Source organism: Protopterus annectens, chromosome 4.part1 (assembly GCF_019279795.1).
Source record: "Protopterus annectens isolate FY-2018-M chromosome 4.part1, PAN1.0, whole genome shotgun sequence".
In the NCBI taxonomy this organism is placed as follows: Eukaryota; Metazoa; Chordata; order Ceratodontiformes; family Protopteridae; genus Protopterus; species Protopterus annectens.
The window spans coordinates 168,407,385-168,425,344 of NC_056734.1; the positions used below are offsets into that span (position 1 = coordinate 168,407,385).

A 17,960-nucleotide genomic window follows, 5' to 3' on the forward strand; every position below is an offset into this window, starting at 1 on the left:
AAAATTAAAGTGAACTTTAAAACCAGGGTGGAAAAAAAGGAAAGAGACTTATGGTTAAGAAGTAACAAGAATTATTTAGAGGGACTTGACAAATGTTAAAGTATTGCAAAATAGAGGGACTCTCTCAGAACAACAAAAGGAGCAACTGCAGAATGCATAACAGAAAATAAGGGATTACCTTGATAATATGCAGGAGTTTAGAAAGACAGCTGTTAAGCAACTGTGTTGTGATGATAATTCTAGAGCGCAAAAACTTTTAGCATAATGACTCAGGCAACAGAATGTGGAAAGGGCTGTCACCAAGCTTAGGGAGCCAATAACAAGGAAGATAACAAGAGATCCTGTAGAAGTATTAGAAATATTTCCGAAATTTTATGAAATTTTGTATAAAGCAGAGAAGTATGGAAATCAAAAAAGGTACAAATTGAAATGTTTATGAAAGAATTAAATATGCCAAGGTTAGAGGTAGATGAAGCTCAATTACTAACAGTTAGGACAGGAAGAGATGAGGTACAAATGGCTATGTATAACCAATCTACTGGAAAGTCCCCAGAAATAGATGGTATTCCTGTGGAAGTTTGGAAGCTAGGAGGAGAAAAAATGATAAAGATCTGGAAGTTTTTGTTTAACAGTATTTTAAGAGGAGGAGAAGTACCAGCATCCTGGAAGAAGGTGGTGGTAACGGTAATACATAAAGAGGGTAAATATCCATCGGCTCCAGCTTCATACAGGCCCATTTAAATATTAAACTATGATTATAAAGTGTTTATATCTGTAATGGCTAAAAGAATTTCAAAAGTGATACCAATATTGATAGATATGGATCAGTGTGGTTTTGTGTTGGGAATGCAAACATTTGACAATATTAACAGAACATTAATGATCCAGAGGGAAGCAGAATGTAACAAAATACCATTGTTATTGGTGGGTCTTGATGTAGAGAAAGGATTTGACAGAGTAGACTGGGACTTCACAAGCAGGGGAATGGAAGCATTTGCTTTCCCTGATACAATTATAAGGCTGATTAAGAGTATATATGAGGGATCGGAGGCGAAAATTAAAGTGGGTGGTGTCCTCTCTGATAACTTCTGCTTCAGTAGAGAAACCTGGCAGGGTTGTCCGCTTTCCCCTTTGTTGTTTGCATTATATTTACAACCACCGTTAAAGAAAATAAGGGACATAGAAATTCAAGGATATAATTGGTATGGTAGCCAGGAAAAGCTGGCTTTATTTGCAGATGATATTATTTTATACATGACAAAACCAGAAAGAGACATTGCAGTGTTGTAGAGCATTTTAAGACAGTTTCAGATCTTCTCAGGATATAAAATTAATGAAGCAAAAACAAAGGCAATAGCAGTAAATTATGTACCCACACACGGATTGGTCCAACAATATCCATATTTATGGGGACATGAAAAATTGTAGTATTTAGGAGTATGGATTAGAAATTACTCTGTTATGGCAGCTAAGGATATGTGGGAAGAGACTAAACAGAAGATAATACAAAAATTGCGAAACTGGAAGCTTTGTTATATGGATATGGATGCAAAGATACGAGCAATTAAAATGTTTTTAGTCCCTTTAGTATTATACACAGGTCAGGCATATTTTTATCAATCAGAGGAGAAGCTGTGGATAGCAATTAAAAAAGAGTTGAAGGATTTTTTCTGGGAAGGAAAGACAGCAAGGGTCAAGTGGGATAAGCTGATTCTTCCAACTGAACAAGCCGGACTAGGATTACCCGATTTGAGGGGGTACTTTAGAGAAACACAGTTAAGGCTCTTATACATAGCGCAAGCAGAAAACTATAATTCATAGTGGAAAGGAATGATGATGATATGGGGGGAACCTCAAGAAATAAGGAGAGGTTGGGATTTTGGATGCAGACTCTTAATGGGAACAACAAAAATGTAATCATACAGAATATTATATTCATAAAATAGCAGAGAGTATTCTAAGAACTAAACCAGTATGAGAAAGGAGAAAAGAGATGCTGCCAATAGGGATGACTGGGTGGTTAGGGATACAGGTAATAAGTAAGAAGGGGATGGAAGCTATTGGAGAAAACTGACAAAGGAGCCAATGTATTGGGAGCAAATAACTAGAAAGGAAAAGGTAGTAGAATGGAAAGAAGCCAATAATTTATTTGGACTGCAGGTTAGAGATTGCCTTCCCTATCAAGGATTGATATCAGAGTGTAGGCAAAGAGAAAGAAATGGGGGGGGGGTCCTTAATGAAAGACCAGCACTGGTGGAGTTTTTAATAGAATATAGAACAGAAACTGCCATTAAAAAAGGAATAATTAGTAGAGCATATAAAATATTGCATGATAATTGTAAGAATCAATCAGAGGAGCTTAGAAAGGATAGGGAAGAGAGATTAGATAAGTAATTCAAAAAGAGACAATGGGGGATATATGTATAACTCCCAAATATGCAACAAAGTCTAAAAGATTTAGGATCTTTGCCTGGAAGTGTTTACATAGGTATTTTTATACCCTAAGTAGACTCCAAAGACATTTTCCTCAGGTGGATAGCAAATGTTGGAGGCGTGACAGGTAAGAAAGAAGTGGCTGGGAACACATTTTTGGGGAGTGTAATGAGCTGGCTGACTTCAGGGATTCCCTGCGGACTGCTCTGTCAGAGATGCTATGTGAGTGGATTGGATTGACTGGGGAGATGATTTTTTTGGGTTATGATGCAGAATTGGAATTGCCTATACATAGTAAAGCCTTGCTGCTCTAATTATGGTTGGTGCCAAGAAAGCAATTACTAGAAAATGGAAATCAAAGTCTAGACCAACTTTACTAGAAATAGTGACTATAGTAACAGAGTTAAAACAACTGGAATTGGGATCTGTAAGAAAGGGAAGGAGCAAACTACATAGGAAAAAAATGGGAATTGTGGGAACAATATATGCAGAGAAGGAATGAGGTTTAAGAGGCAGGATTTGAATGAGCCATATAATGCTTAACTGACTGGACAGATTATAAGTGATGTATAATGTTTGCAACTACAGTTGTGTAAATGGTGTCTGTGATGTATAATGTTTGCAATTAAAGTGGTGTCAGTGTTGTTTGTTTTCATTTATATAAATGTAAGATTGCCTATGTCATAACTGATAATTTAATAAAGATGTTTATGGAAAAAAAAGTTTGGAAGTCACCTATGTCCTTGTTGAGAAGATCCATGATGAGTCTTTCCATGGTCTTGCAGATAAGACTGGTTAAGAGGCTATAATTCCCAGGGTCGGTTGATGGACCCCCTTTGTGTAAGAGGATTTCTGTTGCTGTTCTCCACTCTGCTGGTACAAAGCCCCAGTACTCAGGCTATGGTTGAAGAGAGTGCCTACCAGTTCTGCTAGGTCTTGTTTTAGATTGTTTAGTAAGCAGCCTAGGGTGTTATCTGGTCCCATGGAGGCAGTATTTTTGGCTTTGGAGAGGGCAGATATAACCTGCACTTTGGTGATGCTAGGCAGTGGTCTGGTGACAGGGATGCTTTGGGGTGTATCTGGTGGGAGCAGCTGGGTGAAATTTGCACCAAATCTGTCTGCCAGCATGTTTACAATTTCTTCAGGTTCAGTGTGAGTAGTATTGTCCACAATCAGTTCGGCACATAGCTGGGCATTCCATTTACGATTTAAGACATATCTAAAGAAAGCCTTACAATTGTCTTTTGCTAAGGATGGTAATTTAAACTCATAATTGGCTTTAGAGGACTTTACAAGATATCTGACTTGCTTGTTCAAGCTGCGGAGGGTATTCTTCTTCTGGTGAGTTGGTTCTCTCTTGTTCTTGGATAACAGTTTCTTCCTTTTGTTATATAACCTGTTTATACTTGAGGTCCATCAGGGTGTTCTGTTTCTTTGGAGGACCTGGTTTTGAGCCTGACAGGTGCAGCCAAGTCTGTGCAGTTGTTTAAATGTCTATACAGGGCATTTGTGTACTCTTCTGCATAGGAGTCATTGTTGACTGTGTTAGCAGGGCGTTTGAAAATTTTTATACCCTCACTTAGTAGGCTAAAGCTTGCTTTGGAGAAATGTTTGTTTGTTTGCTCCTATGGGTGTATCCAGTCTGATCTTTACTTCAAATGAGACAGATTTATGGTCTGACCTCACCAGGGAGGTAAACACACAGGGGATAGTGCAGTGATGCACAATGTTTGTGAGTACCAGTTCCAGGACATTCGAGCCCCTTGTAGGGGTGCAGACTAGCTGTTCCAGAGCATTTGAATTAACAAAGTCCAGAAACCTCAGGGCAATCTCATTTCTGCTTGTGTATGTTGTCCAGTCTATGGAAGGATAGTTCAAATTTCCCATGACCAAAGTGTTTGGCTGTATTAGGAATGATTCTAGCAAGTCTAGGTAGTTGGTGTATTTCTTCTGTTGGTTCATGGTAGGGGACTTGTAGCTAGCAATTATGTGGCAGGATGCTTTACCTATATTTAATTGTACCTGGAGTATCTCTAGAGAGTCGTACTGTTTAACCAGTTTCAAGGTGTATTTGGATTTAATGAAGATGGATACACCTCCTCCTTTGGTTCTTTCACGCATGTTTTGGGGTCTGATCGTGTGGAAGGTGTTTTAGCCTTGTATGGCCAGGGTGCTTTCTGCGGCCTTGAACCATGTCTCAGTGACTGCACAAACATTGCCATATTCCAAGGTGAGGAGTGCTTCCAGGGAGTGCAGTTTTCTGTTGGGGCTTCTAGCATTAAGTAGCATAACTTTGAGTTTGTCTTGAGTGGATTTCTTTACTTCTGGATTTTTTTTGTTTTGACATTGACTAAAAAAGGCAGTATGGAAGAGACAAACATCTTTGCCAGTTTCCAAAAGCCTAGAGGAGACAGGTGAAGACCATCTCTGGTAAAGCAGCATGATCTGTTGATCATGTTCTCCCAGGCTGACAGATACTGGTCCCCTTGGATTGACTCCAGAAGCTAAGCCAGTTGTTGAAGTCAGTCATTTTTGTCTGTATTGTGGCAGGTAAAATGCTACTTAGTGCTAGGGACATACCTGCCTGGTACACATAATCTGAGTGTTCAGTCGTGCCTCCCTTCATGTAGTCCAGAGAGACACGTCTCAAGTCAGTCACTCTAACATGTACAGCAACAGAGTCAGAATAGTAATTGTTGTTAGTGACTTGAGTGTGTGTGTGATTTGACGGATCCTGGCACCTGACAGGCAGTTAACTGTGACTTTCTGGTGTGGAGGATATGCGTGTGTTTCACTATGGAATCGCCTGTAACGAGGACATTAGGTTTTGAGGTGTTTTGCCTTAGGGGCTTATTTGCTGAGACACTTGTATGTGTGTTGCTATGTGAAGTGGGTCTGTTCTTGCTCCAGTATGTGTGAACTGTTTGTACTTGGGAGGTCTCTGGTCCTTTGGTAGGTTCTTAGTGAGTACCCCCATGTAGATGGGTCTATGTGACTTGACCTTGTCTTGTGTGAGAGGAGATGTATGTGTGCTGACAACCTGTTTGATGTCTTGTTTATTGTTACATGAGAGAATTGATTCCAGCTTGATGATATAGTTGCATCTCTCACATACTGTATTTGTTTGCTTTAGGAGCAAGTGGTTGTCAGTATACATGAAGCAGTTACTACATTGCCTTAGGATGCCCATGTCAATCAGGCTAGCTGGTGAAATGTTGGGAAACTGGCTGTCCATTATAGCAGGTTAAACTGTAAGTACTAGCTGGGTAGTGGGCAAGTTGGATTAGCTTTAGCTGTAGGACTAACTCAGCTAACTAAACAAGGAGGCTTATTCTGTTGAGGATTAAGGATGAAGGAGTGTGGTGACACTGCTCAGTGCTCAGCTGAGTTGCCCAGAGTGCAGCAGTGCATAGCTGAGTTGCCCGCAGTGCAGCAGGGGAAGCTTGGAAGAGTTCAACTGACAGACGTGTAGGGAAAAAATAGTTTCTAAGAGTTTGCTGCTATACAGGGCACTGCAAACCCTCATTCTAGGGAAGCCTGGGAGGGTTGGGAAGGTTCAACTGACAAACGTCTAGGTAAAAAATAGTTTCTAGGAGTTTGCTACTATACAGGCACTACTAATCCTCATTGTGTGGTGCACAGCTACATGCAAATGCAAGGCTTGTATACAGGCAAAATTAAACAGTTGTAAACTCGTCTGCCAATAGGAAATCACACAATGGTCCTTCCGCCAGCAATCCTCAGCTCAGACAAGGCTATATTCACACTCTTCTGCCACAAGGGTGCAGGGAAGCCCTTTTTAATGTAAAATGGCTGGATTTGAGTTCAAGTATATCAAAAGCAGGCTATATTCAGCAAGTCTGGATCTAGTCTATGCTGTCTAAGCAATGTTACAGTGCAAAACAAGTGCAGATAATGAAGATGGCACAGACAGAAAAAAAAAACATTCAAAAGGTCACCAGTTAATGCAGTAAAACACTTAAATGCAGTAGATCAGCACACTTCATAATACACATCTCTCTTATTTTTAGTATATCTAACAGTACTCTGTTCATACAAAACATGTTTTAGAAACAAGGTCACAAGCACAAATCAAATAGCAGCTTGTCTGTTTTTACAATGTTTCTAACTCTGTCTCTTGTCATTTATTTATTTTATTTATTTGACATTTGTTAACCGGGAAAGTCTGACTTGGAACAAATTTAACTTTCAGCGGTGGCCCGGGGAGAAACGCTCCAGATGCATGTCTTTGTAACATGGGAGGAAACCGGACCACCTGGGGGAAACCCACACGAATGCAGGGAGGACATCCAGACTCCACACAGAAGGAACCCCAGCTGTCATGCAGTTAATGACAGTACCTTTTACTCACATTGCAGCGTACCCCTTATTTCAAACTTTAGCACTATGCATAAAATCATTTCACAGAGCACAAATATACTTTCTGCCCTGTCTTGCTTAGAAGCATTAGCTAAAATAATGTCAGTTGAAGAAATCCATTGTAAAACTTGTGCTTTAGCATGTCTTGTTAACAGTGAACCTCATGCAGGGAGACTTTGAAATGCTATAAAATCTGGTCAAGGGATACACTAACTGAAACTGATGGGAAAGGAGATAAGGGGGAAGGATGACACCAGGAAACAGTTGATGATTAAGGGTGTGGTGTGTGTGTGTGTGTGTGTGTGTGTGTGTGTGTGTGTGTGTGTGTGTGTGTGTGTGTGTGTGTGTGTGTGTGTGTGTGTGTGTGTGTGTGTGTGTGTGTGTGTGTGTGTGTGTGTGTGTGTAATATGTAGAAATCCTTAAGCAGGGTACAAGTGAAGGAATGGCTGAAGTGAGAAGAAGGTGGTAGTTAGGGGAGTGAGTAATTTATGCACAGAATCTGAAAGCTTGAAGGGATGTTTAGGGTACAGGATAAAGTGATGAGATTGTTTCACATGTGGTTATTACACTGATAAGATAACTTACTAAAACCCTAATCATTCTTTCCAACATTTCCCTGGGATTGTCTCCAGGACTCATCTGTTTGGATCTAAATTAATAATTGCATAGCCATGCTGCACACACAGCCTATTTATAAGATTTCATCTTAAAGCTTGCATTATAATCAACACAGCTGCAATGAAATTTTAGTGCTGCCTACTGCAGCCTGAGAGATATTAAATGCTGCTTATACACTGTTTATCTTGTCAGAAGTTTCATATTTTTCTAAATATCTCAGCAATCAAACAACATTAAATTGCTTAGCCTCTTAAGAAACCTCACAGCTGAATGAGCATAAAGTTGCTCTAACTGTAAGTGTGTAGCTTGAGTTGTTACTTGAAGTAGTGTAAGTTGATTACTATTCCAAAACTGCAAAAATAATATTTATTGTGATTTATAACATTCATTTTAAGACCTAGAATATAAATAATGCTGCCACTATAAAGATGAGTTTGTGGAAAACAGTTCGCTATTTATACTTTAATAAAATGTTTATGGCTCTAGCAATACATGAAGATTTGTTTTAATTGTGAGGACATAATCTGATTTTGCCAAAAGGCTCAGAATGCAACCACTGGATGTTACATTACAAACTTCAAGAGGTCTGTTGGAGGAAATGAGTGGAGAATGATGAAAGCTGTAGGCCTATGTACTGTGGCAGAAGCAACAATTTGTTGCCAGTTTTCAGAATTTGAATATGTAAGGAGACGCAGATGAGGTCTTCAATGAAATGTGAGACAGTTTCTAAAAAAGAAGATACAAAGTGGGCACGTGTTTTATGTAGCATGTGTTGGAAGAAAGAAATCAGACTTGAATAAGGAAAGAGGTATCAGAAATGTGCTGAGGATGAGCTTTTACAGGTAAAACCTAGAAGGAAGGAGGAAGATGCTAATAAGGCTGAAAGTATTTAAGATAATTAATGAGAAGTTGAGTAAAAAGTCGAAATTAATGGGAAAGAGGTGCATGAAGAGTACATTATTTGTAGTGAAGTTGTACATTGTGAATGTATGTATTTTTGATATGGTTGGTTAGTAAAGGCAAGACAGTAGTGATAAAACACTAAACGGGAGGAAAATAAAACTCGACAAGTTGCAGTCACGGACTGTATTCTAAGTGTTGAAATTGTCATGCATAGCTGAATGTCGTATGTAATTAAAATGATTTGAAAGGACTGACTGGTTAAGAATGCTTGAATAAACAGTAAGATGTTATTCTAACCAGTGTTATATAATTATTTGTATTAGGCATATCCAAGATCCATTTAGCCAGAAGCTGACATGGAACAACCCTCCAGTGAATGCTCTTGTTATTAAAAAGATTCGGGATGAGAGCCTTCTTGGACCATTCAAACAGCTGTGCACATTTCTGATTGAGGTATTATTTGATTTTTTTTCTTATTTTTGTCCTTTTGAACCTGATTCTGCAGAGATCTGTATCCTGTGTCAGCTGTGATGTCGTAGTTGGGCTAGTTTAACGATGGCTGCTGAAAAATTTTTGTTCTTTGTCAGAGCCCCTTTATGGCTTCTGTTGTGCAGGCAAATAAATAATGCCAGTGTTGTAGATTGATTGATCCAGCATCTTTTGTTGTATATCTTCTACCTTTATCTGTTGCCTTTTAACCTCATCACTATAGTCATCTGTTTTTCTCAAGGCTGTGTAATAAATGTGTTTTTTAACTGAGTGAGCTGAGAGTATATTTGTCTTGTTATAAATTTCATGAAACCCTCCACAAAGGTTGTATGGTTGCTGTAAATGCTATATTTACTACTAAGCTAAATGTTTATCTTTTTATTTTTATTCACATATAACTGTCATTACATAAGCTCTGCTCAATATTGCTGCAAGTTTTAAAATCCCTGTTGCTATGATGGCAATAAACCTAATGACTGTATGCTACTTAGAAATGGAATAAATCTCTCAGCTCAATGGCAGAGAGGGAGGGAGTTCTGATTAGTACTCTGACACCCTGAGCTTGATTAATGGCTAAGGTACTGTAGTAGTAGTTGTGAGGGAAGGGGTGGGAAGGAATGGTTTCAGTTGGCTCACCCACTCTGGGGGGGGGGGGGATTTCTGCATGCAGTCTAGCACTCCTCAGTGATGGGAGTAGTGCTGTAATCACACAGTAGATAGGCAAATAATTTTGCATAATGGAGAGAGTAGGAGCTAACTGATATTGCATGTTGTGATGCACATGATATCAAGGGCATAAGAAAATGTCTCCTACATACTAGGCCAGTGTATGTAAAGCTGCTGTTTTGCTCTGCTAAGTATTCTGATTTCCCTTCCCAACTCCTTAATTGCTGTTGTGGTCCCAGCCCTCGAGGAGTAGTACCAGGGATACTAAAGGTAAGAGCAGTTAGAGCAGCAGTGAGCAGCTGATGGCCAGCTGGGCTGGTACATGAGGAAAAGGGAAATGGAATAAACATCCTTCAGCTATAGAAACTAAGACAGCATCAATAAAAATCCACGTGATACACCTATGATTTCACATATTTATTAAATTCAAGCCAGGAATTGCCATTATCCACACTACAAGTCCCACGAAATTTCTCAAAAGTAAGTTTATCTGTACAGTTGCCACCTCACTTTTCTTCATCATATTATATCCAGTATTTAAATCGCTATTGCAGTAGCCTAAGTTATATGGGTTATATCCTCCCATATGGTGTAATTCCAGCCAGCTTTCAAAGTTTTAGGGCAGCTTCCACATCCCCAAACTGCCATTTGCATGGGCAGTTCCATATAAAAGGGAGTTGAAGTGCTAAAAACCTTCAGAGCTTTCGTGCTGCTGAAGTATATCGCCTCTATGGGCTTCCCGGAACCGATGGTTGGCTAGTGATCTTTTCATAGCTGGGCAGATAAGCCCCCTTCTGGGGAAAACCTTCCATTGCATCACTTTTCTGATTTTTTTTTTCTGTGAAAATGTTATTGTTATGCTAGGAATTTTTTTTCCCCCTGGGACTATCCTGTTACAGAGTTTTTTTTTTTTTTTTTTGTACTTGTGTACTGTTTGTATTGACTTACTGTTTGAAAATTATATATATTTTTTATATTTATATTATACAAGTTTATGTACAGTAAGTACGTGGGGTCAGAATTTGGTGATTTTTGTCACTGTCAGGGAAAATTGTACCTCAGAATGTAGAATTTCCTGTCAGAAGGTACATAGACTCACTCTCTGCTACAGCTTGTGAGGTTTAATTCCTGGTTTGACCATGAAACAATTGTTGGTCTCTGCTGTTCTTGCTTCCCCTGTATTAAAGAAGATGAAACTTGTTAGGGAATCTGTGAATGACTGGTTAGCACCATCACTGTCTCAGATGTTGGTGGAATACTCTGCTGTGGTGAATATTGGTTCCTCAGACCATCTGTCTTTTACACCTGGCCCCTATAGTGTAGCTCCTTGAGAAGCCAGTAAGGACTGGGAGATTAGCATGTCCCCTGTGGCTATAGGGTTACCTTCACCAGGCAAGGGAGAACCAGTCTTTATAAGTTTGGGGAAAGGAGCTGATGAAGGTTTACCGCATAGCCTGGGTAAGTTTCCTGATTTCCAGGCTAGTGCTCCTGTCATGGGTCAGTCCCTTTCCAGGTAGTCTCTTAATAAGAAAAAGCAAAATCTTAAAAGTATTTCTTCTCCTGTCTCATTATCTGTGGATGGAGAAGATTTGCTAAGGGATTTCTCTCTGATTTTAATGTGTTAAATCCTGGTTCCTCACTACCTTCTTATAGAAAAAAAAAATCCGTCTGTTTAACAATGATTTGTAGTCAGATGAGCATGGAGAGTGGGTGTGGGAGGTAAAGTGTGATTTTTCATTTAATTTTCCTCATGGTGGCTATTCTGATTTTGAGGATAGTATTTCTTCAGATTTCAGTTCAGAAGAATTATCTTTTTTGGCACTGTTAACAAAATGAGAGATTTATTTCAGTCAGAACAGAATGAAATCTCTCAATTTCAGCAGAAGTATTATGATTTGTTACACCTGGAGTTCCCTCGACATATAGCCCTTACTTCTTTGTTGTATGCCTTATAGGATGTTTTCTTTAATGCTTGCAGTATGCCTGACAGTGACCTCCCCTGCTCTCATAAAGTCTGGCAGAAAAGTACCTCCGATGCACACATTCTTGCTTTCTAATCCCAAATCAGATCCTGTAATAATATCTTTATCTTAGTCTTCTACTGCTAAATACATTGTAAATGCTAACCACATTCCCTCTGACAAGGAGAAGAAAAATTTTGACAAATTTGGGAAGAATTTGTTTTTTCTTTCACCACCTTAAATTTCAGAATTTTGACCCCCCCCCCCCCAGACTTGCATGTTAAATTTTTATTAGCTTCTTTTGGGAACTTAACTGCAAGCATTTCATCTTCAGAAGTTAAATCTTCTTTAATTACTATGTCTCTACTTCTCAGGTAACCAAATTGTCTTTAAAGTGCACTTATTATTGCACTGATGCTGTCTCCAGAGCTGCTGATAATGGTTCAGTTAAGAGAAGATTTGCTTGGTTATGTTCCGAAAACCACCCAAAAGCTGATATTTTGAATTTCACCCTGGACAAAGATGTGTTATTTAGCCCCTGTGCTGTTGATGACCTTGAAAAGTTTGAGTTTTGAGAAATTGATTCAAGGGATCAGTCAGATTTTTCAGCCCTGCTTTTCAATGTTCAGTAAAATCTTTCCTTCTTTTTCAATATCCTTTTCCATGAAACAAAGCAAGCAATCTCAACAAAGTTCTAACAAGTAAAATGTACGAAGCAACTGGAAGGAGGCTCAAAGAAAAATGCAGGAGATTTCCAGAACAAGTGACAGTCCAAAAAGTCTGAATGACTATTTGCCTCTTCTTCCCCCTCCAGATTTCCATCTTGGCAGTCCTTCAAATCTATCCCACAGTCTAAGCCACCATCTTTCACTGTGGCATCAGATTATCTCAGATAAGTGGGTTCTGAGACTTGTCTGCCAGGGATACAGATGGCAGTGGAAATCCCTTCCCCCTTTTTATGGGATTCATCTTCATCCTGCAAATTGGACATCATGGTTCCCCTTATTTATGAGCAATTGTTGAATCATATTGGATAGAACATGTGCCTCAGCTCAGATTTGCAAATGTTTTTATTCAAGGATCTGTCTGGTGCCAAAGAAAGGGGAACCTGGAGACAAACTGTAAACCTCTTCTTTCTCAATTATTTTTTGTCAAGATTCCAAAATTTAAAATGTTATCCCTTCAGACCGTATTGCCTACCATACTTTCCAGCAGTTTCATGCTGACAGTTGACTGAAAAGATGCAGGATTTCAGGCTTTTTAAAAAGATTTTCTGTGTCTGCCTTACATTATCAGTACTCTGTCTTACTCTTTGGTATGTCTACTGACTGAAGGTTATTTTCATGGGGCCTAGCTCCAGTGATTGTTCACTGCTGGCTTTGAGGCATTCACATCTTTCCTATTTGGATGAGTGTCTTATAACTGTAAGCACTTTTTCCAGTTGTCCAAATTCCCTGACATGTCTTGAAACTCTTGCTCAGTCTGGGGTTTCAACTGTACTTGCAGAAATCTGTTATGTCTTCTTACTCACTGTTTTTTCTGGGATATCTTCTAGATTCATCCTTAGGAAGAGTCTTTCTTTGTTTGGACAAATTACAACAGTACAAGGAAATTGTCCTGGACTTCTCCAGAGTTTGAGAGGGTTTCTGCTTGTGTAATCCAAGCTGAACTCAGGTGGGCTACCAGCCACAACTCTGAGGTGAGATACCAAATGACTAGAGGATTCAGAGCCTCATAAAAACCATAAATTGCCTGTTTTTTTTTTTTTGTTTTTTTGCTTGATTATGCTATTTACTGCACTCTTTTTGCTTTCTGCTTATTTACTACTGTATTTTAATACTGTAAACGAAACTGCACTGTTTGGACTGTATTTGCCTGCCTCACTGTGCCTGGTAAATCTTATTTTGTTGCTGTATTCACTGTTTGGAAGCTTTTCTTTTTGCTGTTTTCACTGTTTGCAAAGTAATTGTTGCTACTTTTCATTGTTTACAAAGCATATGTTTGGCTTGTTCTGTTTTTCCTGCCAAGCAGTGTCTTAAAAACTGATTTATTTTGCTGTTTAAAAGATTATTTAGTGTTATCTTGCAGTTTTTTTTTACTGTTTAAAACATTTTTAGTGTCTCATTGCTGTTTTTCTGCTGTTTTAAGCATTTGTTTAGTGTTTCCTGCCTAAATTAGTGTAGTTAGTAGTTGTAATATAGTCCAGATAGGTTTGTTGCATCTGGGCCAGTTTGTAGTGGCTGTTGTATTCTAAGCACATTTTCCAAGACGTCTTTGATTGGAAGGGGACCTTCTGCACCCTTGTGAGAGAAGTGTGCTGATTGGAACCTGTCTAGTGAAGAGTGATTGGTCTATGGCTACGAGTAAGCACCCTCATTGATTTTTTTGAGGTTTTTTTTTTGTAAGTTTTAGCTTCTGATATTTAAGCTCTGCGATTAAGTGGGTTTCTGCTTGATTGTACATCATGCAGCACCACACACTGCCCCTCCCAGTCTAGTGTTCACTCTACTTAATACAGAGAGAACATTTGAGAAGGCCAACCCACTTCCTCTCTCCTTGCACTTTACTAAAAACAAAAAATTGCACTTTATTCATCTGCTTTTAATGCATTTGTATTTCTTCCTACTTTATTACCTTATCTTGCTTTTGCCTCTTCTTAAAAGTACTCAGTTGTATTTATTCTGCTTCATTTATTACTGCTTGGTAGTAGCCTAATTAAATTTGAACTGTTATTCTAAGCCTGTTGGTTTTTAAGCACTTGGGCTTCAGACCAGTTGTTTTACATTAAGAAGGTTTTGGTCTGCACTGTTGTGGCAGGACAGGTAGCTTACATCCTTCTAAGCTGGGAATTGCTGATTGAAGGCTCAGTGCCTGTTATTCTAAAAGTGTATTAGTTCTGGTTTAAGCACTTGGGCTTAGGGCCAGTTATTTTACATTAAGAAGGTGTGGTCTGCACTCTTGTGGGAGGAGAGGGTAGATTCTGCCCTTCTGAGCTGGGAGTTTCTGGTTAAAGGCTTATTGTGCCTGCTTATTTGAACTGTTTCTTTCTGAAATTGGTATATCTTGTTTGCTATAGCATAGACTAGATTCAGACCTGCTGACTCTAGCTTTGTTTGTATAACTTGAGCACTAATCCAGGCCATCTTTTTTTGTAGAAGGTTCCCTAGTAGCAGGATTGTGCAGTTAGAACTTGTCTGATTGAAGACTGCTGGAAAGGGGCTCCATTTTTAGCTTTTTATTGGTTAATTGGTTAATTTGTTTAAATCGGTTTGCTCATTTACTCATACTGCTATATTAAAAAAAATAATAATACACTTTATGCATCGCCGCTTAGCTAGGGTTAAACTATTCCCGGCAGCGTAAAGTCTGCTCTTCAAATTTTCCATTAGAACTAGCCAGTTTTTTAGTTTTCGCACTCAAATCTGTTTCTTTGAGCTCAGCACTTGTTCAGAACTCATTGTAAGCACTAAGTAAGCTACAAGTTACTACAGCACTCAACTTTCCTCACTTGTCTAGAGGAAAACAGTTTTTAGTACTTAATAAATAAACACCTATCCAGGCATGTCTATGGGTCAGCTCCCGGTGTTTTCTCCTGTCTACCTGATGAATCTGGGCATCTTTGGGCAGCAATTGCCTCATGTACACAGACAACCCTCTCCTCCTACCACCCAACACTACAACCTGTGAGAGATGCACTTATATAGCCAAACTGGAAGCAAAGCTGTCTTCACCAAAGACTGGACTAGACAGTCAAGAGGAGAGGGTAAACATGTGCACCACACCACACTCATCACATAGTCCCTCAAAACCTACACCACCATAACACACACATAGAAACACAAAACACACACCTACATTCACGGAAGCCCTCAATAAAAATCTGCCCAAGCAACAGAGACCTCCAAAGCAGAAATGCAAGCAACACAACCCAATGACACATAGCCCACAAACTCAGTGTGCCCCTCAACCAAAGCCCATATGGCATAACAGCGTACCCAACACTCTAGTCACAGGTGACTCTATAGTCAGGCACACTGATGTTCCACTCACCAGGCTAAACAAGGAGAAAATTACTGTCGGCTGCCTGTCCGGTGCCAGGATCTGCCACATAATGCACGCATTCAGGTCACTCCACAACAAGTACAGATATGACTCTGTCATTGTGCATGTTGGTGTGAATGACCTGAGATGTACCTCCATGGGCTACATGAAAAGCGACATGGAGGAGCTCTCTGATCTTGTAGCCCAGGCAGGTATTACCCTAGCCCTGAGTAACATCCTGCCATCACCCAGAATGATACCACAGTACAATGACAAAATGATTGACTTCAGCAATTGGCTAAGCTGCTGGTGTCATTCTAAAGAGATCCAGTATCTGTCTGCCTGGGATGACATGATCAACAGACCATGATGCTTTGCCAGAGATGGCCTGCACCTGTCGCCCTTGGGATTCCGGATACTGGCTAAGGCTCTTGCCACCCCTATAGTGCCTTTTTTAGGCAAGGCTCAAATGATAAATTCTCCACCGTAACTGGTACAAGCAAGCAAAATCTGAGGGTACTGCTACTCAGTGCTAGAAGTCTAAACCTCAAAATGCACTCACTCGAGGCACTCCTTAAATTGGAGAACATCGATATCTGTGCGGTGACAGAGACCTGGTTCAAGGCTCCAGAGAGCACCCCTGCATTACTAGGCTATAATTCATACCACACCTTTTGGCCACCTAACCTGGACCGAAACACTAAAGGTGGAGGCGTGTCCATATTCATTAAGGATATCCACACCTCCAGACTAGGTGCTCAGCATAATGCATCCGAGATTATCCAAGTGCAACTAACTCTGGGCAAGATCACAATCCAAATTGTAGCTTGCTACAGATCCCCACCATGCCCCAGGATTCCCACTCCTCATTTCTTGATACACTGGAAAATATTAGTGTACAACCTAACACCCTAATAATGGGCAATTTCAACTACCCCACCATTAACTGGGAAAACTACTCATGTACCAACTCTTTTGCTCAACATTTTCTGGAATTCATAAGTTCCAATGCCTTGGATCAACTTATCCACACCCCCACTAGGGGCAGCAATATCCTAGACCTGGTCATTACCAACATGGGTGACCAGTTTTCCACACCAGAGGTCAATTTTTCGTTGGTCATATCTGACCACAAGCTAATCACCCTAGACATCCACATCCCAACCGCACCCGCCATTAGGGAAACCACCGTAAAATATTTCTCCAAAGCCAACTTCACAATTCTTAAGACAGAAGTGGCAAACTTCATGACACCCATGCAGACGGACAATAGAGGTACAACTGCTGAATCCTACACAAATGCACTTTATAGACACTTACATGAGTGCACGGATCGTGCTATCCCTAACAGAATCAAGATGCTATCCTCTAAAAAAGGAAGCCAATCTGGTGGTCCTCTGCCATAAACAAACTCTACAACAGAAGAAAGAAACTGTTGCAAAAAAGAGAAAACTCCCATGATTGGAGGAACTCTCTGGTCAGCCTGAGTAAGAAGCGGAGATCCCTCATAAAATCCTCCAAAGCTAGTTACGAAAACAAAATCGCCACTGTTTCTAAAGACAACCACAAATCATTCTATAGCTATGTCTAGAATCTCAAGGGCAACACTCAAATCTGCTCTGAGCTACAGCACAATGGCATGAAATATACAGAACCAACTGATATTGACAATATCCTGGCAGATAGGTTCAGTGCTAACTTTACCCCCCTCTCACCCCCTAAAGGGCACATCTCTATACTGGAAGAATGCAAACTTCCTGTAATCACGGCTGCACAGGTAAAAATCACACTCTCCAAAGCCAAGAACACAGCATCCATGGGACCTGACAACATCCCACGCTGCGTTCTACATGAACTACAGAATGAACTGGCACCCCATCTAAGTACTATGTTCAATTATAGCCTCACCTCAGGCTTTGTGCCCATTAATGGCGAACAGTGATGGTTATTCTACTCCACAAAGGGGGGATCCACCATGGACCCCAGGAACTACCGCCCCATTAGCTTGACGAGCCTGGTCTGCAAGACCATGGAACGTATCATCATGGAACTTATAAACAAAAACATTGGTAATCTTCAAAGTCTGGACCTCACCCAGTTTGGATTTGTAAAAGTCAGATCATGTCTCCTAAACCTGATAGACTTCTCTGAAGCAGTCACCAAAGCTGTAGATGAGGGTAAGGTGGTTCTCACAGCCTATCTAGATCTCGCCAAGGCTTTCAACACCATCCTCCACTCTGGAATTATAAACTCACTAAATTAGGCATAAATCCCTATGTCACAAAATGGGTTGCCAACTGGCTCACTGACAGAACCCACTCTGCGTAAGTAGCAGACTCCAAATCCGACTTGAGACCAGTGACAAGTGGAGTACCACAGGGTTCAGTCCTGGGTCCTCTCCTGTTTGGTATCTACTTCTCTGAAGTACAGGCTAACACAGAAGGTCTTTGGCTAATGAAGTTTGCAGAT

General features: G+C 40.1%; 1 protein-coding gene across 3 annotated transcripts in view; it reads left to right on the forward strand.

Annotated features, from left to right (window-relative positions):
* LOC122800798 (NAD kinase-like) overlaps nucleotides 1-17,960 on the forward strand; it is a 673,639-nt gene that overhangs the window by 190,968 nt on the left and 464,711 nt on the right. For all 3 annotated transcript variants that reach the window (XM_044070075.1, XM_044070074.1, XM_044070076.1), the window contains exon 4: nucleotides 8,658-8,787. In XM_044070075.1, the coding sequence (XP_043926010.1) occupies nucleotides 8,658-8,787 (130 nt within the window). The remainder of the gene's footprint in view (nucleotides 1-8,657; nucleotides 8,788-17,960) is intronic.